Raw genomic sequence first — 26,095 nt, forward strand, 5'->3', positions numbered from 1 at the left:
TAAATGTATGATATAAAACAATGTAATAAGCTTGTAAGACACCCCTAGGAAGTTAAAAAGATGTTGTTAGTTAATATGGGCTGTTTTTAGTCTAATGTGTTTATAGGCTGTAGAAAAATTGAAATTATTCAAATTTCAAAGAGATTAGACAAGATTTATTTTGACCAAGGATGGAAAAGACTTAATTAAAAGTGAAATAACAGTGAAAATTTCCCATTTTAGAAAATCAAAATAAGTTTTCTATATTCTTTTCATCCAAAATTAAACGTGTCACCAGAAAGTAATTTAAATATCAATGAATTAATGCACCTGTATTTGTGTGGTCTTTTGTTCTTGGTGGTATTTTATGTAATTGATATAAGGGACTATAAGATCTTAAACGTTTGTTTTCAGGGAGGATGACTCAAATAAGACCAAAAATGTTTGACTCAGACATAAAATAAAATGCATCGAGGCTCTGTCTTGGATAAATGACTTTATATGATTGTAAAAGCTAACACAGTGGGTCTTCTGAATAAGGAAAACATGAATAAATTCACATCAAATCAAGACAATTTTAATGTGTTAATATCAATTTATTATCTTTTTTTTTAAATTACTTTTTAAAGCACCCCGTTTCTTTTCCAATACATGTGTTCAGACCCTTCTTCCTACCCCTCCTCAAGCTTGGATTTGCTTGATTTGAGTATTTAATAAGAATTTCCGCCCCCTAAAAATCTCAGCGTATAGCACAGACGTGTGTGCGCCGCCTCTCCGTCCTTCATCCGTCACCGGGCGCGACGCAGGCTCTCCCTGCTCTCGCCACGCCTCTGAAAGCACAAACCGATCCCCCCGCACACAGAAAACGGCCTTCCCGAACCCGCCAGTCTTAGTTTATATAAGGAGTTTATGCATGCACTGAGATTCCAACCAAGCATAAAGTAGTAGGTTATACAGGGAATTGTCTTGAGCTGGTGTTTCTGAGTCATACAAACATCATGGTGATTATCTTTTTTTTGTTCATTTTTTTAAATTAAATTAATAATAATAAGAATAATAACAACAATAATAATAATAATAACAATAATGACTAAAAAAAACAGCAACTAAAAAAAGTCCAGTTGTCTCTGATCCCCTTCAAGTAAACGGAGGCCCTGGAGAAAGGGGGGTCGCGACCTTTGAGGGCCTCAGAAAGCTTCATGCTCAATAAACACTGATTGGTTGTGTGCAGCGAGCGGACGGGCTGCTGCTGTCACTGCTGCCGCGCCGGCACGAGAGGGTGCACGTCCACAGCAGCTCGGTCGACGCCCGTCCACTCGCTCCCTTCCTCGCCCTCCTCGTCCTCCTGATTGCACGCTGCGCCTTTCAGCGGCCCGGATTATCAACATAGAGAAGAATCCTGAACTGAAAACAAAACAAGTCAGAAGGAAAAAACCAGCGTTTACATTCCTGTGGCCAATATTTTTTTTTTTTTCTCAATGTCTCTCTGGTTTGTTTGTTGTTGTTTTTTTTTTTTAAAGTGAGAGTCCAGAGGAGGAGGTCAGAGTTCGTGTGAACAGTTTGGGGGGGGGGTGTTGGGGGTTAAGGGGGTGTTGCTGTCGGAGTGTCTTTCAAAGTTCACTTTGTTTCGCTGTCTAAAAAAAGTGGCAATATAACTAGACTTTACCGCTCAACACACACACGGAAATCATTAACAATTATTAATAATCCCTTATTAATAATCATTAACATCTTAAACACACACCACACCTGACAACAGTTTTTAATCAGCTATTTTTTCTTGGTTTTTTTTTTTTTTCCTCTCTTTTCGTTTTACAGTCAAAAGTGGGCCCTTTGCGTCTCGCAAGAAAAATGTGAACATGTTTACAACAACTATTACATCAGGATTAGTTATGGTAATATTGACACCTATAGAAAATGCAGTTGGAGTTGTCACCCTAAATCTTGAATTCAATACTCATTTGAATATATCAAAATTACTATCATCATCTTTGTTACTCTATAAAACCAAATGATTTGTTTTTTTGTTGTTTTTTTTTCTTTCCAGTTTGTAATATTCCCATAAATATGTACAGTAAAGATCAAAAATGTGGGACAAGTGATCTTAAATGTCAGTGAAACTCGGACAGATACAGTACATTTCAAATGTGTTTGGTCATGTTTACAGTTTTTTTTTTCTTTTTCTTGTTTTTTTGTTTTGTTTTTTGTACATCGATCTCATGCATCGGAGTGACTCCTGTAGACACCTATTTTGTTTAGATACTCAATATGTCATGAATGCCAGAAAGCTTTCTCTCTTTTTTTTTTTTTTTCTTCTCCACATGTCCACACAAAAGATTTTCTCCTCATCCCGGCTGCATTTTTAGAAGAGTCTCTTGACTTTACAAACATTCTGTGTATTTGTATTCGGCTTTGAATCATCCTGCGGTCATCAAATAAAAAAAAAATTTGATGGCACGACATCCCTTTAAGAACCCCTTAAAGGCATTGGTGACGTTCCAAGTGACCTGTTTTTTCAGTTTTTTTTTTTTATACAGTTAATACAAAAAAAATCAACAAAACATCAACTGTTGTAAACCAATAAAAAGTGTTTTTCAAGCACCAGCATACTGGAGCCTGAAGTCACCCATCCTGCTTCTGTTCTGTATTCTGTAACTCTCCTTGTCCTCTTTCTGAAGTCCCAATTTATTAGTGCTTGCTAGATAATATCTCGACACTAAAGACTACGTACAAGTACATACACGATGCAACAAAGCATCCTCTTCCTTTTTTTCCCTCCCCTGTCCCCTCGCTTTCTCCATTCCAGCAAAGAACATCATAGAAGAGGACGTGGCTGCCGTCCCCGCTCTCCGCAGCGCCGGGAGGAAAGAAAAAGAAAAGAAGGCCCGGATGTCCTTCCTCTCACGCGTCCGAGCTTACTTTTTATACAGGCGGTAACAAAGATAAAAACATTAAATGGAAACCTCCTCTTTTTTTTAAATCTAGAATCGCCTCCATCCAGTGGCGTCTGGTGTGTTTACATTCCTCCCTTCCTCTGTCTGTACCTGTGAGAATGGGAGAGGAGCTCTCGACCCACCCTGAGTCTAAAGAGGCAGGCTGCGGCTCAGGACTGTCGGCTTGGCCTCTCTTCGCTTCGGGCTGATCTCTGACTTTCTGTGCATTAAAGGGAGAAAGGGTGATGCCCCTAAATCCCCGACGTTTGACCGACGTTAAGAGTTGGGATCAGTCCAGGAAAAGAGAAAAAAAAAAGAAGTGGTCAAGCTGAGAGTGCTGAGATGCAGCCTGGGATACAGTAGCTACCGTCCTCAGCCTCCTGCCCCCGCCCTGCCGGAGCCTCCTCTAAGAGTAGGACAGGTGGGAGCCGTTGGAGATGTGCGAAGTGACCGAGGTGCTCCGGCTCAGGACGCCGTCGCTGCCCCCGGCGCCCCCGGGCCCCCCGCCGGACGCCGTCCTCCTCAGAGGCTGGGGGCTGTTCCTCAGGGCCATCAGGCTGGGGGCCCCGCGCACGCCCAGCCCGCCGCCGCCGTAGATCCCCCCCTGCGAGGAGGACGAGGACGAGGACGAGGAGGACGGCCCGGAGATGGAGGGGGGGGCGGGCGGAGGGGGAGGTAGCATGGCCAGGGACTGAGAGGAGGAGCGCGAGGGCAGGTGATGGGAGAAGGGCAGGGGGTGTGGGTGGGCCAGGTCGCCGCCGGAGCCTCGCACGCCGGCCCACTCCCGCTCCCTCTCCTTCTCCCGCTCCCGGTCTCGATCCCGCTCCCGCTCGCGGTACAGCTGCGGCGTGCTCTGGTGGTGGTAGTGCTGCGGCAGGTGGTGGCGCTGGTGGTGGGAGGAAGACGAGGAGGAGGACGAGGACGAGGAGGCGGAGGAGTGGGACGAGTGGTGCACCTCCCTCCCGTCCCGCCCCAGCCCCAGCGCCATGCCCAGGCCGTGGGAGGAGGAGGAGGACGACGACTCGCTCCTGCGGTCGCCGGAGCCGCTGCCGATGCCGCTGCTGCTGCTGCTGCTGCTGTTGTGGCTGCGGCGAGACAGCTGCTGCGACGGGATGCCCTGCGGGTGGATGCCGTGGCTCCAGTGGCCGGCCGAGCGGGAGCCGGGGGGCGGGGCGTTGGAGTAGCCCTGCTTGGGGTAGGCCTCGCTGGGGATGCCCGTCAGCGCCATGTTGCTGAAGCCCAGGCGCATGCTCTCCGAGTCGAAGGCCTCGATCTCGCTGGCCTGCCGCTCCAGGAGGGTGCGGATGCGCTCCGAGCGCTCGTTCTGCAGGGACAGCATCTCCTCCTCGATCTGCAGGAAGGAAAGCATCACGAATCATTCCAGACCTCGGTGCACATGCTCCCGTTTAACCTTTAACATGAGGGTAACGGCTTCTGAACTGCTTTTCCACATGGAAAAACTGTCCCAGTATCATTAAAGACGCTTAACTGCAATTTAGATTTTTACATATAATACAACATTCTTAGCTGATTTAGCTTTTGTAGCTGGTTTGAGCAGTTTTGAGCACTCTTTAAATCCAAAAAGCTAACTTACTCTTAGAAAAACAAAACAACAAACGAAGCTGCTTTTCTTTTCTTGCAATTTCAGCTCTGTTGCCTTTTTTTTAACCTTATTTGGAACAACTGGATGATTTAGAACGATAATTTGGAACATGTTTCTTCTTATGTCGGTCCCCACGGCCCTCACCCTCTGCTCCAGCAGCGCCCGGCGGATGGACACCCTCTGCTCCAGGTCCTTGACCTCCCTCTCGTGCTGCGTGTCGGTGTGGATCTTGATCTTGCTCTGGTAGGCGTTCAGCAGCTCCAGCTCCTGCTGCAGCTGCATGCGCAGCACCTTGTACTCGGCCTCCTGGGTCTCATCCAGTCGGAGCTAAGGGGAAGAACACGACGGGGGGTAGTACAATGAAAAAAAGCGATTTGCTGCAACTGCTGGGGCCATAATTTGTGTTTTTGGAGAGGTTAGAAGAGGAGAGGAGCAGAGAGTCTGACACACAGAGAAAAGAGAGGGGAGATGCAGAGGAGAAGGTGAGGAGTGTGAGCCTGGATGTTGTGTTGAACCCTTTCAAACAGAGCCGATCTCAGATGGAGTCTCTGCTTTTATTCCTTTTATATTTTGTCTCTGTGGCATTAAGTGTCAGCATGTGGTTGGCGGCTGCTATTTTTGAAGCAGAGCTCTCCATCTTTATTTATAAATGAAGGAAAAGATCATACACTACAGGGTATCTGTAGTTTATGAGGGAAAAAAAAAACAATTCCTTTAAATCAACTCACTCAAATACAGCATCATCTCTACTGCTGTGTATGTTATGGACATGTATATATGGCACATATATATACATACAAAGCTATACAAGCTATATATATATATGTGTGTGTGTATTGATTTACATATATATATATAGCTTGGTCTGCACAGGTTAGCTTTACCAAGGCCAACGGTGATCCTTTGTTTTGATCAGGGCTTGGAGATTGGGGGAATACAGCTTCCTATATCACTGTTAAAACAGTGAGGAAAAAAAAAAATGAGGTGGAAAGTGTAAACATTATCTAAATGAATTGATATAATCTCACTGGCTGAACTACTCGACCTGTGAGGGCGACGTCTGGTCTCTATCCTGGTTCCAGGAAAAACAGATTGAGTCTGGTTTCTTCATTTAAATATATATTTTTTCCTGACCTGAGGATTGAGATTAATCGCGGTGTGGGAAGCCTTCCCAAACAGACTTTAACCACCGTACACAAACAAGGGCAGCGGGGATTTGGCTTACTGGGCTTACGTGGCAGGATGCCATGTGAGGTAATTATAGCGGCACGGGGGGGTTATGTCATTGAAAAGACATTTTGTCACACGGCATCATTTTCCTGGTAGATTTCATTCATTTAGCGGAGTCTGAGCCAGACGGTGACTGAGGGGAACTCTGGAGGGCTACACCCACCGCTTCTTTATTCCTCCACGCCGACAATCCGATGAGTCACTGATGCTGCTTCACATGAACAGTAAATTTGGGAGGTGTCAGAAAAGTGAGAATCATAAAGATCAGTCCTGCTTTTTTGTGTGGGAATGAACATTCTGTCCGTTATTTTTTCATGAAGATGAAGTTAAAATAGTTCAGGAAGGCAGGAAGCAGAGGTTAAAGGACCTGACTTTACTTCAACTCTATTCAATCAAATGACGTAGACTCAGATAATCTGGCTTTGGGCTTTTTGAGCTCGGCATCTAAATATTTTGAAAAAAGAAAAAAAAAAAAATCTAGATATTTTATCTGGGACAAGAAACGAATCACTCGTCCCTTTCTGAAAACCACTCACCCTTCTCCTCTCTGTCAAAGGGGAGAATGTCATGTTATGAATTCAAACATTTTCCCTCTTTTCGGAGTATGACATTATAAAAAAAAGCAGAGGATGTTTTCGGACGAGGAGCTGAAGGACCGGGAGGAGGCCGGCTGGCGGGCGAGCAGACAGGCGGGCGGGTGGGCAGACAGGCGAAGGGGTGGTGGGGGGTGGGTTGGAGTGGGCGGGTTGACCCCCGGGGCCGGGCACGGCAGTGGTGGTGTGGTGCGAGTGTGAAGTGAACGACGTTTCCTTGCCTTACTCACAGCCTGTGTGGACAGCATGTCATTGATGGAGTGGTCATACTGCTCGGCCAGGATGGCCAGCTTACGGGTCTGCTCATCCTTCAGCCGCTTCAGCACGGCCTTGTGGTCCGACTTGGGCGTGTTCTCCAGCAGGTGGTTGCGCAGCGCCTTGTACTGGCGGGTCTGGATCTTGCAGGTGTCCTGGAACTGGCGCTTGATCTGAAGCTCTTTGGACTGGAGGAGAGAGAAGAGAGACGGACGCAGCTGGGCTCAAGAGCTCCGGTGATTCTCTCAGTGACGGAGGAGTAAACACACAACGGCAAGGGGGAAAAGTTACTTTTTTTTTTTTCTTACAGTGGGCATATCATAATTTACAAGCTGCTATGTTGACTTGAGGAATACATACCTGGTCAACGCTTTGAAGAAGTAATATTTAGCATTTGTACTTTTAAAAATCCAAAAATACAGCAAATCATGTTTGATTTAGAACCAGTTTGACACTAAATGCCCTCAGTGATGTAAATTCAACGAGTGAGCTCATGTCTTCATTGAGTTCAGGGCTCACGTGCAACTCAGTTGAACCTAACTCCTGAAATATGAAAAAGATCACACAGAATATTCTGTGACTTTAACACATGGGCCAAATTCAAGTGTTTGGCAGACCTGTTTTGGCCCGCCTGCCATCCGTTTGACATCCCAGGGTTAAAGATAGTTTTCCTAACCTTTTAGGCCATGAAGAACAGAGAGGAGCTACTGTGTTTTGTTTGGGTGTGTCGCTTCCTCATCAATATAAAACCAGCTCTGCAGGCATAGTCCTAAAGACCGCGCCCAGTCATGAAGCCACTGTCCTTCTTCTCTGTCATTGCAGGGAACAAAATGTACTCTCCCTAATAAGTGCTACTTCACTGATTAATCAAACACACATTTCTCAAAAAACACTGCCTCAGTCTTCTGCAGAGACAAATTCATCCGGCCTTCTTGTTCTTCCAGGATGGAATTGAAAGTGGATCTTCTGTTTGTTAATGTCACATTTCTGTCATCACTGTATTTGATCTTCTCATCTGAAAATGTCAGTAACGTTTTTAACCATATCGTGCGTCACCCCCCACATTGCAGTAACTTCTGCTTTGGACAGACAGACTTTCTTATGTTTCTGACATATAAAAAGCAAATATAGATACTTTTAATTTGAAGCATCCGGTTCGTATATAATCTGTAATAAGGATCGACTGATATGGCGTTTTTAGGGCCGATGCCGATTATTGGTACTTATGGAAACCGATAACCGATATGTCGAACCGATACTCATTTCCAGTAAAAATGAACATTTTGGCGTCAAAATTTAGCTGTGGGTGAGACATTGTTACACAGCCGAGAATAGTGACTTCACGCAGAGAGAGAGAGAGAGAGAGAGAGACAGCTGTATATATGATACAAAGAGCACCTTTTTAAATACATTTATTTTATCGGCTATTGGTGGAAAAAAAGGCTGATGCCGATTATTAGAAAAATGCCCAATATCGGCCGATATTATCGGCCAGGCGGATAATTGGTCTATCCTTAATCTGTAACGGTTTCGACGGCTACATCTGGAGCTTATGGCTGAAGCTACTTTAATTTTTGTTACTTTTAATGCTTTATGCTCCAATATAGTGTCATTAAAATATTAACTAGTGCTATCCTCCACTCATTTCTTTTAATAATGAATTCTCCTTAAGAATTGAAAGCAAAAAGCATTATGTTGTCCCTGGGAAGCCCCAAACATTGCACACCACTGTGTGATATAGAGATAAAATCTACATCATAAATGATCACATGGGGTCAAAAGCAGGGCTGTTTGTGAGATTTCTGGCAACTAAATGATCAATACTGACTTATTCCCCGTTTACATGATGCACGTTGTTTTGCATCTTCATTTCGGTGAAGTTTTCTACTCATTCATGTGCAGAACTACTTACTACAGCAGAAGCAGCTTTTCAAGAAAGAGAAAAAAATATATATTTACCCCACTTACATGTAGACAGATCGTCATTAAAAAGTTGAATTTCAGTGCTGCAACCAAACTTTTATATAGTGTATAAGTTCAGTTTATTGGATCAACATGCTGTATCTAGATTAGATAGTTCTCTCATTGACAGAAACTCCGGCACAGATGTGGTAAATATGACTTTTCTCCTCCCCATCGTTTGTGTAACCAGTGAATTTCAGGAATTTGGCTGCATGAGGCCTCGGCCTGATCTATCTTTAGAGCCGCCATGCAAAATAAAAGCATGAAGCAGAACACAGTGCACTTTGAATTTAGACTGATGATTAGGTTAATTAGATAATCTGGACGTCCTTTAATATGTAAAGTTTTGAGATCATTGTTGTGGGAAATGATTTCACACTAAAGATTTAGAGGTTATAAACTGATTCTTGGAAAAAGGAGTTTTAATCTGAACAGCATGGTGCCAACACTGATCCTGGGTGATATGAAGGATGGTGGATGAAGGGAAGGGCTGGACGGATGACAACTGATGCGTGTGTGATGACAGGAGGAGTCACACTGAAACTACAAGAAATGATCTGCTCAGTGAAAACAAACGAAAAAATCAGGGGGTAAAAGAAACAAATGATAATAATGGGAACAAAAACAAATCATAAACACAAACAAGACAATGATTTCAACACAAAAGAATTTATTTTTGTGTAAAGAAAAATCTCTAAGTAAAACAAAATGTCTGTTTGGGAGCACACAGCCGTACAGTATGCCAACACTCATGCAGCTAAAAATAAAATAAAAGGACGACAGAATGCCTCCTGAACAGAATGCAGTACTGCTCGTATAAATACTGCATAAATTAAATATTTAATAAAAAAAAAAAAAAAAAACTCAAAGTGATATAACTCTGTGGAAACAAACAGAATGCAAACATGTAAACATACACAGGAACAGGAAATAAATGAGATAATCAATGGCAAATAAGTTACATTCAAAAAAAGACGAAACAAAACAATGTATGTGGAGAAACCCTTCTTTTTTTTTTTAAGTGAGACTTTCTAAATGCAGGTCACTGAGAAAACAGTGTCCTACTTTCTTATTTCCCCCTGGATCGTTTTACAGTTAAGAGCGAGTTTCCACACTCATGGTTTTTCTTCCTTACAAACAGCTCGGATGTCGTCTCTCTCTGACGCACCGGCAGCGTTTTTCCTGCTCTCTGCAATCTCTTTTCATTTACAGTTTTTCACCTGAATGTTCCTTCTTTTTATTTATTTATTTTTAGTATCCAGAGTGTTTGGCTCGAAAACGTTTGGCTCAAAAAAAAAATACACACTTGTATTTATATAGATGATAAATTATTTCAGTATATTTTGGAGGAAATGTCTGATTTAAGCTGCTCAACTACAAAACAGGCGCATCTCAAAAAATGAAACACTGAAAACACGTTATTTTGTTATTTCTCTCTGAACTCCAGACAACACTGCCATTTAGTTGATGTGAAAACTTTAACACTGATAAATAAGTGGAAGAAATGACAGGCTAAGAAAAATGTTGGAACGGTTGAAAACAACCCAGAGACCATCTCCAAAAACCTCCAGGATCATCTGGTCCAACAGTAACTTCATACTAAAGTTCCCACGACCAGCGAGACGCCGAACTCAGACAGGAGAAAAAACACGTTTCAAAAAAGTCCTGTTACGACAGCATTCCACATAAAACCTGTGTCCTGGAAGGCCCAGCTCTCTCAGACAAAACTCTGCTATTTCCCAGCATGCAAAGCAATCCTGGCTGCAGGCTGATGCCACTGTGAAGCTGCAGGAGGAAGGAGATCACAGCCTGGGAGCTCGCCGACCTGCCGTGCAGGTAAAAGCAGACGGGGCTCAAAGGTTCCCTGAGCTCTCCGGCTCCTTCAAACAGACCATGTGCCTTTTTGGGAGCAACTTTCTGTGAGAAGCTGCTCCAGCATGAATTTTAATGAGTCAAAGTTCAGGTCCAGACTTACTGATGAGGATCTGAGCTGCACCTTCCCTCAAGCCGAATTGGTCTTCTTCCTTCCCTTGTTTCCATTTTTATTTTGTTTGCTTCAAACAGCAAATATTTGTAACTATGACATTTATGTTCAAGTAAAGTTCTGCGAGCAAGAGGAAAAAAAAACTTTTCTACAGTATTGTAATTTTTTGAGATGCGCGTGTATCTTTGCTACATTTTTGGTTCGATGTTTCAGACAAAGATCAGATGCAAATTTTATTTACTGGGAGGAGAAAAAGCAAACTGTTCTTCCCTATTGAGAATCTATTTTAAACGCCTCTGGGTAGTGCAAAATTAAATGAGCATTCGATATCGCGGGATATCCCTTCATTTGACGGCGAGCCGTTTGTCTCATCTTTCACATTCAGTAGTTCTATCAGGCTTTTAAACTCTTTACGATTGTTTCTCTCAAAAGATTGTTTATATGGCTTCATATAAATTAATTCACACTGAGATATTAAATACTTTTCTCTTTCTCTTATCAAACCTAAAAACTACGACGAAGAACTTTCTCGCGTTCCCGCATTGACTTCAGGATATGTCACTTAGCGACAGACGGCTGATATTTGTGCAAACAGCTGGAACGAGGCACGTTTCCTACATGAGGGGAAATGTTTACACGGTAAATCGTCACGAGATTACTGCGAAAGCCGCAATAAAACAGCACAACTGGCTAAAAACGGGGAAGGACGACGGTTTCACCAGCTTGCAGGTGAAATGATCCCACATGTTCACATAAACGTCATATTCTGATTGATCTGGTCGCTGATTTTGGCTGAACGGCCCCAGACTTTGGTATTTCAGGTCCATATTCCACCTCCACCCTTTACAGTGGTCCAAGATGATTTAGTTGAGTTTTTTTTGTTTTGTTTTATTGCACTTTTATGACGGACAGTGATAGTGTTCAGGGCAACGATAGTGAAATGATTGAATATGCTTTTGTTTTTCACAGTATTCAACTTCAGGGAGTGAAATTATTATTGTCACAAAGCTTTGCAACACTATGATATTTGTTCTCGGCACTGAGAAAACAGTGCAGCCGATCAAAGACCACTGTAAGAGTAAAAAAAAAAAAATAAAAATAATAAAACATTGCACAAAAAAAACGGTCTTAAAAATAACCATAAAAATATTTGTCTTACAAATTAAGAGCAAAATAATAAAATCCAAAGAACTTTAAGAAACTTTTACAAAAAGCACAATAATGAAATGTTTAAACTTCACTGGATTTGGTACAGCAACAGGTCCCACTCGATCGAACGTATGTGGCTCGTGGGCACACACGTGCACATTAACTTTGAGCCAGCACACACACACACACACACACACACAGACAGACACATGCGTACAGATGTGTGTATGGAGAACAGCTCATCTCTACGAAATGTGACCACTGGAATTACGTAACGAGACGCGTGAAGACACACAGACGATGGAACAGAGAGCTGGATGACGAGGATCCCCCACTTCCTGTTCCCCACATTCTCCTTTGATTTGTCCTACACTTATCTCCAAGGCCGAACTTTACCCCTCACAAACCTTCCAGACGAAGTCCTCCTCAGGCCACACTCCCACCTGCCCTCCTCCCGAAACATCCGCTCCCGCTCCTCCCTCCGCTGCCTCTCCCTCTCCCTCCTCCGCCTCTCCCTCTGCCTCTGCTCCCGGACCTCCCGGGGCAGCAGGATGGGCAGCCTGCTGGGAGCCTCCTTCTTCAGGAGGCCCAGAGCTCGGAGTTTAACCCGGGCGCCGTGCGGCAGCTTCATGACGACCTGCTGGGCGAGTTTCAGCACCAGCGAGTTGGCCAGGTCTGCCAGGACTCCGAGCGGGCGTCGACTGAAATGCTTCAGCCAGAGCAGAGCCTTGGCCGTGGGGGTGGGGTTTCTGCAGCGGGCCCGACACTCTACGGGCAAGCTCTTCAGGAGAACCGGGATCCTGGACTGGCGCGCGCCCCAGTTGCGGCCTGCTTTGGGGAACATCTCGTACAGGTTACGCTGAGCCACGCCGCCCAGTAGGGACTGGCACATGGCGAACAGCGGGCGCGGCAGCCGGAAAAGGATGCGCATGCAGAGGCGGTTGAGCTTGCGGGGCGCCAGCTGCAGAAAGTCGCGGGCCGGCCTGACAACCAGCACCACGAGCAAATACAAGGACAGGAAGAGCGAGGGAGAGCTGAGGAAGGAAGCCGAGATCAAAATTACAGGGATGTAATAAATCCCCAAACTGAAAGACAGTCCTAAACTGAAGAGGCCGTTTGCCCAGAGGCTGAGGGACAGGTAGGTGGAGAGCGACAGAGAGCAGCAGGACCGGAGGAACAGGTACGAGAAGAAGAGCGCCAGGAACGCCAGCTCGGCGGAGAGCAGCACCGAGGCCACGGAGGGCAGCGGCGGGGAGCGCCGGAGCGAGAGCAGGAAGATGGAGAGGAGCAGCAGGGTGAGGTTGGAGGGCTGGGCGGCGGCGGAGAGGGAGAGCAGGAGGCAGATGGCGTGAGAGAAGAGTGACGGCAGAGACGTCTGAGCAGGGGAGGAACTGGGAGCGGGAGGGACGGGCGCGGGTTCCAGTTCCTCTAAGGCGTCGGGGAAGTAGAACTCGGACAGCTCGTCCAGCTCGCGCAGGCGCCTCTTTTCGGAGGGCGGGACCAAGATGAGCTCCGACGGACAACCATCAGCCACGCCTCTGCCCTCTTCCTCCTCATCACTGTGATCGTGTGCGGCATTACTCTGGTCGTCGTCTTCGTACGCCCACTGCAGTCCCTCAACTTCCCTCAGATCCGCCCCCTCTGCACTGATCTTCCACTCTTCCTCTTCCTTCAGCTTTCTGTCCTCCTCGTCTACCTCACCCTTCCCATCAGCTACACCGGCGCTTCCTCCTTTCGCCTCGTCTACTCTTCCCCCGGAGTCTTCGTGATCACTGAACTCCTCCGCTGCTCCATCGAGCTCACCGGCTTCATACAACTCCGTCTCCTTCCCCTCCACCTCCACCCCCTCCTCACTGCCCCAGCTGCCGCTGCGCCCCTCTGCTGCCTGGCTCTGCTCGGGAGACCCCTCGCTCTGGGTGCTCTCACTCACTTTCAGGCTCTTGGGCTGCTGGCGGACCTCCATGGCGTGTTTCTGGCGCAGCTCTTGCTCGCGCCTCTTGTTATACTCCATCTGGTTGGTGAGCTCCGTCTGGTGCTGCGTGCGGATCAGCTCGGCCCGCGTGCGCTGCACCAAACTCAGCTGGCGGAACTCCAGCTCCTGGGTGGACTCGTGGTGACGCAGCAGCATGGCGCACTCCAGGTCCTTCAGAGTTTGCTTTTTGTTCAGATCCTAGAGAAGAAAACACATTTTAAGACTTGGCAGAAAAATAAAAATACCACTTGTCATCATTGCCATGCAATTTTGCAGCCAAATTCTGAAATGGGTCAAACAACAACAACAAAAAAAAAACTCACCAATCTACATTTAAACTGATTCACACGAGCTTGTGGAAAACAGGGACTCAAAAGTGTGAACAGGCAGCATATCGTAACACTGGGTGGCAGAATCCAATGTGCTTCACTAGAAGAGGTTACCTCTCTCAGCAGATCCTGCTCCAGGTTGTGTCGCGCCAGCAGCATCTTCCTCTTGTACTGGCGACACTGCAGCTCATAATACTGCCTCTGCCTCCGCAGCAGCCCGGCCTCCTCCTCTGCCTGCAGCTGCTGGAGACACTCTTTCTGGTGCACCAGCCATTCCTGCTTCTCCCGCTTTGGTGTGGACTGGTTCTCATTCAGTTCCTTCAGACACACGTGGAAAATTAATAACCATCAACTGTTCAACCAACTGTAGAAAAACTTAGTGTCTTATGTTTCAATAACAGCTGACTGAAGACACACTGTGGTGAAACTGAGACGCACCTCTTTGAGCTGCTCTTTGCGCTGACGGTACTGTCGTTTTTGGGACTCCAGCAGGCCTGTGAGCTCCTTCTTCTGCTGGCCCAGTATGTGCTGCTGAAACTTCTTCTCCTCGGTCAAGACTGCCTTAGTCTGAGAGGAGAGAAATAACAAAATAATGGAACCTCTGAATCATGAAACCTTGACCTTGACAGGTTCTCTTGTCCCTTTCAGACACTCCGTCATATCTTACCTCCTTCTCGAGGATAGCCTGGTGCTTTTTGGACAGTTTCTCTCCTTCCATTGAGAAACTGTTTCTCTGGTTCTCCAGCTCCTTGTCCAGTCTCAGCTGGTGCTCGTCCATCTCCGCTTTCAGCTTATTCTCCAGGCCCATCAGCTGCTTCTGGTGCTGCCGCCGCATTCGCTTGTACCTGTTAGGAAACACGAGGGAAGAAGTTTCAGAAGAAGTTTCAGTTGAGGTTCAGAATGGAGGCACGTTGTCTCAGCCTCACTCTGCTAATATCAGCTCATGGCCTCTTATAAGTGTTATGTCAATTAACCTGTTTGCAGTGCTGTAACGCACGATCGAAAACAGCCCGCCCATTTTCAGCCCGTCAAACAAGGACTCTGGGCTCTCCCTCGCCGTATGACTTTCGTCTTCTTCTCCCACATTTAAAAAAAATCAGGAAGCTGAGATGAACCCGGTGACCTTACCCGGACATCTGCTCTCTGAGGGCCGAGCCCTGCTCGTGTTCCTGGATCTGACGGGTGACCAGCGACGCTGTGCGAATGGTGGCAAAATGGTCACGGCCCCGCCGCCGCCGGCCTCCTCCGCCCCCTCCGCCGCCGCCGGCAGACGAGGCTTCTCGCTGCGAGTCGACCTCAGGCTGATAGGGGTCGTCGTAGATGTTGTCATGGCTCTACAAAGAAAGAATGAGGGGAAAAGAAAATGGGAATTTGAAAATGACCAGTCACACAAAACACCGCAATCAATGAAGTTATTCAGCGTTAATCCATCTGTGCAGCGATAGTCTCCCAACACTTGAAGCTTTGGCTGCTTCCTTGGTGTTGTTTGTATGCGAGCCTGCGATCAGGCAGTGTGGTGATTTTCAGCTTTAATCTGTAGGTGGCAACACTGACAAGTCAGCCGTGCAGCTGCAGCTTGAAACTCCTGTTTTTACCTGGTTACTCCTGAAGGTGGTGCAAGTGCGCATGTGTTTAAACTGGACTGACAACAGCTTCCCTTTGCGGAGGATCAATACCTGCTCAGCAACTGATTTACGACTGAGGAATACAGACTTAAAAAAAACTAAAGAATGATAAAACTAAAACAGGGCTAGGGTCACGTGGACTAACCAGGGGCTTGTGCAGGACGGAGCTGTTGGAGGTGACTGTGTGCTCTCCCTCCTGCATCATGGCCATCTCCCCGCTGTCGTCGGAGCCGTCTGCCAGGCTGTTGACCGAGCTGCTCTGGGAGCTGGCGCTGATGGACATGGAGGGCAGAGAGTGGGAGCTCTCCATGCTGTTAACTGTGCCGGTGCGCAGCATATACTGCTCCACATCCTGGTGGAGAGAAGAAGAAGAAGAAGAAGGAGTTAAAAAAAAAAAAAAGTTGTGGGCAGAGACGACATTTAAGGATGGTGATTAGGTTTTTAAATTTGGCAGTAACGTCTTTGGCTGTGCGTGCGGCCAGTGAAATCATTTATCACTCTGATCGTGTGGGGATGAAAGAATGTGCCGTGCAGTAACAAACGCAAACCGCCGCTCTAAAAAGAGCCGAGCCACATACTCTGAATTCTTTCATTTCCTTTCCAGGGAAATGCAAGCTCGAATTAAAAGGAAACAAAGGCCTTTGTATGGCCACGCACACATGTTACATACAATGGAGTTCAACACAAAAGCAGGATTGATGTTAAAACCAGATCCTGTCTCTTTCTAACTGAAGAAATGCAGCCAGTCTGCCTCAACAAACACAAATGCTGCACAGAAATATAAAAGTACTGAAATGCAGCAGCTCTTTTTTACTCCTCGTCCTCTTCCCCGTTCCTTACCTCTTCTTCATCACCTCCTTCAGGTGCGGGACCGTTGTGTGCCTCGTGAAATAAGATCTTCTTCATCTTTCGGTACTGTAGGTTGTCCAGCTCTCGGACAGCATCCTTGGTGCGTGCGATCAGGTCCATCACAACCGTCATGGGACGCTCTCTGCATAGGAAATGGTGCTGCGGGGACGAGTGAGGCGAAGGAATGAGTGAAAACGAACTAAGACAAAGTGAATACAAAAGCAGTCATGAATACAATACATATACATGCAAAAGAAAAAACCTACACAAAAAGTGAAAAAAGATCATTGTGACCTAAAATTCAAACACATTTTGAATCCCACATTATTGGAATGTTGTTGCTATAAGCCTCCTCTTTCTCAGATTTCCTCTTTCTGAAAAGATTAGACTAATCTCTCGTGGCCTGTTAATGAAAACCTTCTGTGTACCTTGAGCAGCACATCAGAGGTAGGTCTGTCCTGGGCGATCTTCTGCAAACAGGAGTCCACAAAATTGCGGAAATAATCCGACCTAAAAACAGAAAAGCGTCATTATACAGGCACTGAGTTGACTGAAAGCAGCTTTCAAGGCCTGTTGAGCTGAACAGCATCAGCACTCTTTACACTTGTGCCCTACATTACGTGTTTGTGAGTATCTTCTTAATATATATACGCTATGAGACAATTTTCTAACCAATAAACACTTGAAATAAAGAAATCGTTAAGAAATGAAAACGTAGACCAAACTTTTCTTCATTTTTACAACTTGCTTTGAATTAAATGTTTCTACAAATTAATAATTCTTAGCAAAAAACTTTGTCAAAAGTCAAGAAAGAAAGACACATTTGGGTACAGCCCTCAGAAAATTAATAAAATTTTAATAATAAGTGTTAAGACAAAGTGCATCAAGGTTACCTGAGGTGTGCTATAAAAAACTGTTAACCTTAATCTATGCTGACAATCCTTCATGACATATTCCATTTGAAAGTATTTATAAGACAAATCTGATTAATAACCAAAAAAAACAATCCTCTTTGCCAAAAAGGACTCAGACGGTTTGGAAAATGTCATTATCTCTCTCACCAGTGATTAGACTGCAACACAGGGCTCTCGTTCTGTGCGATGTGGTATAAGGCACTCATAGCATTCATGTTGAACAGAGGAGGCTTCCTTTCCGCTGGAGAGCACGGCGGAGCATGACAAAGAAAGAGAGCGGCAGATAAAAAGCAAGATCAAAAAGAGAGCGAGAGAGAGAAAGGGAGAGGAGAAAGCAATGAAAATGGTTGAGTGCTTTCATCTTTGTAAACATAAAAAAAACCACACTTGTGCATCATTTTACGGCCGCCTCTTACCCAGCTCTATGCAGGTAATGCCAAGTGACCACACATCCACCTTTCCATCGTACTGACCCTCGTCCATGGCTAGAATCACTTCAGGGGCCATCCTGCAACGGAGGAAACAACAATTCCGTCATTTCCAGCGCTACTCCTTTGATCCTGGACCAACGGAGAACAGCACCTCGGGGCTTGCTGTCATTTCCGACAGCCCCGCTGCATGGGCACAACATTATGAGGGTTAGACAGCCTCGCGTACAGTAACAACAGTAACAACAGTCACTTGGAACTGCTGAACGCTGGATTCGGGCGCACTTGTGAGATGCACAAAAAAGATAAAAGAGAAGTTGCTGCTTCTAAAATACAGATGAAAATATGCAGAGAAATTCGAATTATGTCATGTTATAAGCTGAGTAACCCTGCAGGCTGGCATTCTTCAAGTTTATCTCTGTTTGCATGATTTGAATGAATTTGAATCCGACTTTGAGACGTATGACTTCTCCCTTCTGTCCAACAATTTATGAAGATCAGCCAGTTACAGAATAACACATTTTAAATTCTATTAAATTTGAAAAAATACTAACTTTATACATGAGTGCAGGAATATAAGCTCAGTTTCAATCAAACTTTACCTCAGAATCTTATGTATTACATCTTCTGAGCCCATTCGATCATTTTCTCAGTTTGGCAAACATACGTAACTACAGACAACAGCAGGATCTAAATGTTTATGTGCAACAACATTTGCAGCCAGGAATAATGGCAGATCAATTTTGTACAATTTGTCCTGAACTCCACCGCAACCACTGCTTCCCTTACAGCGAAAAAGTATTTATTTCCTCGGCTGAAAAGTATTTTTTCTAAAGCTTGACAAACCGTCTAAACCCATAATAGCGGCGCTCTGAGGTACCAGAGCACCTGGCTCTTTGAGTGAATAAAACAGTCCACTGTGGTTTGGTTTATTTGATGTCTTTGACACTTCAGCCGCTGTGAACAATGTGCTGCACTTAGTGGTAAGGGTAACATAAAAAAAAAAAGTGAACTTTGAAAATACAACTGCACAATGGACTTCAGGCTAAAAACAGAATCAGACATGGCTGGGAAGGGAAGGCTTCGACTGGTCTACAACTGGCTGCGTTTGATAGAATCGATCATAAAAGTGCTTGAGATACTGCCACTGAAAAGGTGAAAGCTATGTCAAAGCATTTTTTTTTTTTTTGGGGCGGAATGGATGAGGAGTACAAGACTTGTTTTACCAGTAAGGTGTTCCCACGAAGGAGTTGGCTGGGGCAACAATGGAGGCAGAGCCAAAATCTCCTAGTTTGACCTGACCTGGCTCTGTTAGCAAGATGTTTCCTGCCTTCACATCCCTGAGAAAAAGAAAAGAAAAAAAAAAACACAAAAAAACCCATCAAATGACAGACAACAAATAGCAAGGAGAAAGGAGATGCATGGAGCTGGAGGCTCGGGGAGTAACAAGATGCACTAAAATGTGTTGCTGCACAGTGTGAAAGCATAAACACCGTTGCATAAGCTTATCTCAGGCAGCACAGTTTGTGCTTTCTCCCCTGGATTTGTTTTGTCTCTTGTCAGGAGTGTGGGGGAGGATAGATAGAATAGATACAGATAGTGAGAAATGGAACTGGGGGGGGGTCACCTGTGAATCATGTTGTGAGAGTGAAGATACACCAGTCCCTGTAATGCACCATGGGTTATGGCAGCTATTTCCACTTCCTGAAGAGGCTTCTTGTGTACTGAGCGGGGAGAGGAGAGATTTCGCAATTTCAGTCGTTTATGCAAAGAGGAGAACACGCAATTAACTTATTAGTACGTGTTGTCGTCGTTCCCACTTACCTTCTAAGAGGTCGGAAGCTGAACCCAAGCAATACTCCATCACCAGCTGGGAGAGAGACGGCACAGTTTAAGACTTTTCCACACATGACCTGACCAGAGTTTAAGGCGGGAAAGCTAAAGGCATCTCAGAAAAGCATTCTCATAATAGAGCTTTAAAATGTACTCCTACAGAGCTTCTCCTGAAGCATTTCCAAGAGTCTGCAAAAGATGTTAAAAAAAAAAAACTGTCTTCGACAATACATGTTAAATATTCATCAGTCATCAGGCTGTTTCTGATTCTTTTTACGTTGCATTATCTTTGATGGTTTTTCTCTGCACCGACTTTCGAGAAGCCAGGAACCTTCGGAAGATCACGAAAGGTGATCGTGGCTTACGAAGAGAACAGAGAATAAATGGAATCCTCACTTCCTGATTCTCTTGGTTCAGGAAGTGAAGTTAAACTGAGAATATATGGAACTACAACTTGCTTAATGATTTACAGACTAAAGAGGGAAGTGTTAGATACCACAAGCATGAAACCATCTTTCAACATGAGAACGTGCACATGAGAAAAAAAAGGTATTACATTCTGATCAAAGTAAGAAACTGATGCTGTGATGTCTGTGATAAGAGTGATGCACAGGCTGATAGGCACCACAAATACCTGATCTGATTCCAAGGATCAATCCCATAATGCTTTGTACTGTATCGTTCACCACTTGTGACATGCTCACATAATCCCACATCCAGCTTCAATCAATTTGGTTGTGTGTCTCTTTGTGACTCCTCAATCAGATTATGATCAGGGAGAGACGAAGTGTGAGAGAGCAGCGTTCCCTCCTACGTCGACTAGTTGTGCTTGACCGCCTCCATTTTTCTCAAAACCCCGTGCGTGAACCTTCACATGGCGACATTATGTAACGGACGTGCACAAAACTCTGAGAGTGAAGGGTCGTTGAGATGGACACGACTGCATCCCAACCAGGGTTAGGCAGACCTCTCTGATGGACTTTTCTTTAGTGGAGTCAAAGCTTGAGAAATCTCAACATTCACAGACAAATTCACGTAATTCTAAGAAACTCTGCGCAAGACTTGAGCCGAGGGCCGTGGCTAACTTTAGTCCCCTGTGACAACCCAACGCACAAACAAGCAGCCAGTTCTATCTCAGGCACACCAAACCTAAAGTTCTGTATGTGTTCAGCTACTTTTAGTGGCCACTGCTGCACACCGAAAGAAACAAAACCAAGAAGAAGCAGCTGATCATGACTCATCAATTCTCTCAATACTCCCAAGCCATCATTGATGTTTAATCCATCTGTTTGTACTATACTGTGAATGAGAGTTAAATATCACTTTATAAAAGATGAAATGCAACAACTGGTGATTGGATATCATTATAACTAAACTAATAAGAAAGAAATTATTCAAAATATTTTCTGCAGGCAAACTTCAAGCTAAGACTTACTTTGTATGATTTTATATTAAGATAGAGAAATTATTTCCAAGATTTAAATTAATTTCTGTGCCTTTTGTTTTTTTTTTTTTACATATACTGTATATGCATGAAGCAGGACACTAGAAGCTTATATTAGGCTAACATTGGAACTTAGCGACGATACACTCAAGACTTGTGTCTCCACTGCCACATGTACACTCAATCACACCAGTTTTTTTATTGCTTCAGCAGGACCAATGTGCTTAACATGATCTTTTATATTCAACTCACATCAGTGCTGTCTGCTGCCATTCAAAGACCTTGCACTCTATAGTTATAAAAGATAATAACAGTATTCTTGAAATAAATGTAGATGCTAAAAATGACCCAAAATGTAAACAGTCAACGTGCACACTCACCCAGGCTGTGTGCTCTCTCAGGTAGCAGCCACGGTACTCGACAGTGTTGGGGTGGCGAAGTTTCTGGAGAAACTTCACTTCCTTGATGATATCCTGCCATTTCTGGAATGAAAAACAGAGGTGATTACACTCAAGGGCCGGGTTTTTAATAGTCAAACGCATCTAAGATCTGCAGCAGCTGATGACGGAGTGGAGTGTTGTTACCTCGTTGGACTGCTTGCCGCTATAGGACATCTTCTTGATGGCCACCACCTCATTTGTGCGGATGTCATGGGCCTAATGCGGAGGAGAAGAACAACAGATGATGAATCCCTGAAGCTGGAGAAGCTCTTTAAAAAGTATTCTTCGCTGTTCCTTAAATGGAAATATTTCCTGAATCTTGAACCAGTTAATTTCTTTCTGGATTGAGTATCAGCAGGTGATGGCAATGATCCAACTGTGACTCAACGAGATTTTTTTACATTTTCGACAACAAAGAGAACAGGATTACATGAAACAAAGATTTGTGCTGTGTCTCCTTCTCTCTTGTTTTCTGGCCTCTCCTGCCCGTGACCAGCTCCTCTTCACCCTTCATTAAACATGATTTTTCATCCACCGCTGCCACGTTGTTCTTTGTCCCTGACGCCCACCATGCTTTTTTTCCTCTCTCTCCAGCCACATCTCAGCCACAGCTGACAGGTATAACTGCCTTCTCTTTTACTGGAGGGGGGAACCGTCATCACCCTCGATACCGTCAACATCCAGCCATCTTTTCTTTGTATCAGCAAATTTAGCAAATATATATAGGAATTTGCAGCTTTATATTCAGAACTCTGCAATTATGCGGTACAATGTTCAGAATGAATTCAATATTTATTTCCACAACTGTGGAAGCTGCCAATCAAAGCTTTTTAACTTCATGGTCTGCCTCGATTGTCGAGTTAAATATGAGAATGGCTTTCAAGTACGTACTTTATCCATATCATTTATGCAGTTCTGAATAACAGAGCGAATCGTTTGTCATGTCAAATCAGGACAAAAACAAGACTGAAAAAAATAAATCTTAATCAGAAATGACAGGTTTTCTTTTTAAAAAATGGAAAGAGAGGGAACGGATCGCCTCCTCACTGGCAGATTTAGACATTTCCAATAGTCATGACTCTCCTCACAAAGCTTTTGACAGGTCTTTCAGAGTTAGACATTGATTTCTTTACAATGTAACAGCTGCAGTAAAATCTTAACTATTAAACTGCAGTGAGTGGTGATCCAAACATCACCTGTAAACTACTGCAGGGTGGAGACCACAGGCTGCATATCATGCAAAGGAATTGAGTTTAAGGGCCTTAACTAAACAATGCTGCATCAAAATTCAGGTGTGCAACTTACGAAGTAGACTGCTCCGAAGCTCCCATGGCCGATTTCCCTCAGGTCCGTGAAGAGCTTCTCGGGATCCTCCCTGTAGAACAGCTCAGCCACCTCCGGGTCCTTCAGGCTCCCGGCCCGCACACTCGACGGCATGGCCAGCGCCTGGTGAGCGCGTGGGAGACACACTGGGTGAGCGTCTGCGATCTGGCAACATGACCAACGTTTGTGTTGGGCATATGACTTGTCTTTTAAATATGTTCTTGTTCGCCACATAGAAGTAAGATGGCTCAGATGGCTCAAGGTGATTCGCTTGTTTTCTCTGGAGGGAAATATCTGCACCTGAACCCCATCTGTCTCAAACAACTATTGATATCACCATTGATAACATGAACTACAGCTATGTGAATCCCACCGATGGCCAGCACATCAGCCTGAATTTTAATACACCGTTTCCTCTAAACAGAGTCAAGCCACTTGGAACTAGTTGTAAAAAGCAGATAATGCATTCAAAATATTTTGTGACGTATTAAATGCAGATCCGAGTTGGTTGAAATGAATGCCAAATATCCCATCAGCTCCAAATAAGCAGCATCCCATCCATCCATTCATTCCTGACCGTCACGATCATCCTCATCCATCTGTCACCGTACTCGAAATAAAGACTTCAAGAGTTCCGGCAAACATGAACCCCGCTGTATTTTTCATTTCACTGAAATTTTCAAAGTGTTTAATGATCATAATTCACAAGATATAGTTTAAACAGCTTCAGCCTTGAAGGATCTAATTGCAAAGAAATAGAAATGAATACCAGTCTGGAACACACAATCTTCCTTTAGAAATTCAAATATTTCTAAAATGATGGAAAGTGGAAGCTGCATAAAACACTCATCTTGCAATTTTAACTAGTCATTCTCTGGTCCTTCGCCATGTTACATACTCAGTGGCACAGTCCCTGCAACTACATAATGGCTGTACTTGCTCCCATGTGAGCAAAACCAGTGAACCAAGTACAGTAAAATTAAGTTTAATAACCAGCACTGTGTTTGAATTGGGAATAATGGATGAGATCTTGTTTGGTCAAACTCGCATATTCATGATAAAGTTGACATTGTGTTTATGAGACAGTCTAAAGTGTAATGTTTTTCAACAGACTGTAATTCTACTTGGGAATATTAAAGTCTAATTACAGGTATATAACTTAATTCATATCAAATTAACCATGACCGAGAGATCTACAAAGTCATTCATTCACGTTTGTTTTGTCATTTGCGGAAAGACGTATCTCTGAAAATAGCCAAATTACACAATTTAAAATGGGCCTGTCAAACAACTCAGCAACACTGTAGGGACTGTGCAACCACTGGCTTAAGATTTTATGGTTATACAACCTGAATGGGAGTGCTGTGATTTCCTGGAAACTAAATTAAACAGTACATACACATTTTAATACAGAAGAGCATTTCTTAGGCTAACAAATTTCTTTTATGTCCTCGAATGGTGTCATATCATGCTAGTAACTGTCAGACAAGGACATTTGTTACACATGCTGTCTGTTCACTTCTAACATTTGGCAAAAAGCAACACTGCCTCTTAAAATGCTTCATTAATGTTTCAAATATTAAATATTTTTAGTGGTTGGTTATTGTTCTCCTTAGAAAGAAAATGATTAATAAAAAGCATTCTGCTGCACAGTGACAACCAGACATGATGTGTGCTGTTAGAACAGAGTTTTATTTGACCTAATCTGATATTATTTTGGGGAGGGCACCACAGACTAGATATTTGTGACTCACAGTTGTGAGAAGATCATTTATCAGATGCCCTGTCTGTCAAGGTAACAGCCTGTAACATAGCAAAATATGGCTCATTTGAGGAGGCGTCACAGGTTTCATGTAGACAAAAACTTCTGACTGAAATGGTCTGACGCCTCAGTGTTTCCACACTCCTGAAAATGAGAACACGTGATTTATTTCATGACCATTTTGGGACTGCCAAAGAGGAAGCATTCGGTTCCTTTTAAACACAAGAAATTCTTTGAATCCTGCCACAAGCAACACATCTTGAGCCTATTTAAAGATGTCACCCAGAGCCATCTTCAGTGCAGAGAAAGGCACAAACACAGCTGCAATTATGCGCTTATATAGGCAATCACATCTAAATCACATACAGCTTCCAACGTTGAATCACAGTGGAAACATGTCATTAGAAAACGAATCGCAAATTGCCTTTGGATGATCGGACAGATGAATAATAACCTGGATGTGGGCTTGCCTTAATGATCATGTTTACTGTGCATCTGAGCTGAAGAAGCTAGATGGCTTTTGCACTTGGCTGGTCAATTAGGCTATACAAATGCATGAATTGTATTCAACAGTGGCCAGACAACAACTCAAGGCTTGCTGTCTGCTCAGGCCAACAACAAGCCTGCTTGTCAATGTCAATGTCTGCGAGATGTGAAAATTAGAAAGCCAGCGATGCTAGCCGGTGTCTTTGCTGCAAAACCGAGGCGGAGACGCGGCAGTTTCAGCATGCTGAATGATTTATAACACGTCTTACCGTGGCTTTTGGGATCCACTGTAGCTAGCTCTGGAGCTAGCTAACTGGCCTGGCAGGAAAATATTGGTCTCACTCCCCTTTCCTCGGCACTGATGTCCTATTCAGCACGAACGCACCACATTGTGCCTGTCGATGCTTTTACTCAAACGCCCCTCCATCCTGATGCCCCCAGTCAATTGGACCGCTAGCGCGTCTGCACGACTCGACATGGGTGAAGCGTCCGTCAGTGAAAGTGACAGCTAGCTGACAGACGGCTGCCAGCTAACCGAGCAGCGGAGCTGTCTCCCGACAGCGAGCCAGGCTGCTGTTAGCCACGATGCTAGCTAAATAACGTAACGAGAGGAGCCGCCCGGGACGTTTTCAACAGGGAACCGGCGCTCGGAAAACTGCGGCTCCGCTCCCTTCTCCGCTCCGCGCTGTCATTACGTTGGCGGCGCCGGTGGATTTCACGGTCCCGTTCGTGTTATCCCCATTTTGCTCGATTCTCATCCGTTTTTGTTCAGGACTTCATGATGGCGGAGCGGGGCGGGAGCCGAGAGGAAAACGGAACCGCTCTTCTTCGACGCTTCAGAGGCGCGCGCGTCAGCGGGAACAGTATCCCCGCGTGGCCGAGAAGATTAAACATTAATGGAGCAATTTAGAGCTAAAGTCTGAAATCAACGCGAGGAACTGTCAGGCCATTTACTCTGGGAAATAATAATAACTATTTACTTTAACTCAAAGTCTATGCAAC

General features: G+C 44.6%; 1 protein-coding gene across 4 annotated transcripts; it reads right to left on the reverse strand.

Moving 5' to 3' along the window:
- Positions 1-1,502: 1,502 nt before the first annotated feature.
- Positions 1,503-25,906, reverse strand: taok2b (TAO kinase 2b). 4 transcript variants are annotated; one of them, XM_030097397.1, is made up of 20 exons: positions 25,363-25,906; positions 22,828-22,968; positions 21,667-21,738; positions 21,463-21,564; positions 19,630-19,675; positions 19,433-19,529; positions 19,032-19,145; positions 17,794-17,885; positions 17,525-17,618; positions 16,892-16,973; positions 16,455-16,622; positions 15,760-15,966; positions 15,118-15,323; positions 14,657-14,834; positions 14,428-14,556; positions 14,104-14,307; positions 13,619-13,858; positions 6,569-6,781; positions 4,660-4,842; positions 1,503-4,263 (listed from the first exon to the last, which is right to left on the reverse strand). In XM_030097397.1, exons 2-20 carry the CDS (start codon positions 22,957-22,959, stop codon positions 3,319-3,321), a joined length of 3,504 nt encoding a protein of 1,167 aa, XP_029953257.1. In that variant the 5' UTR covers positions 22,960-22,968; positions 25,363-25,906; the 3' UTR covers positions 1,503-3,318. The 4 variants fall into 4 exon arrangements, with proteins under 4 accessions (XP_029953257.1, XP_029953258.1, XP_029953256.1 ...); XM_030097398.1 differs by having other exon boundaries at positions 4,693-4,842; positions 6,560-6,781; XM_030097396.1 differs by having other exon boundaries at positions 6,560-6,781.
- Positions 25,907-26,095: the final 189 nt, after the last annotated feature.

This window comes from Salarias fasciatus, chromosome 8 (assembly GCF_902148845.1).
Source record: "Salarias fasciatus chromosome 8, fSalaFa1.1, whole genome shotgun sequence".
NCBI classification, from domain to species: Eukaryota; Metazoa; Chordata; class Actinopteri; order Blenniiformes; family Blenniidae; genus Salarias; species Salarias fasciatus.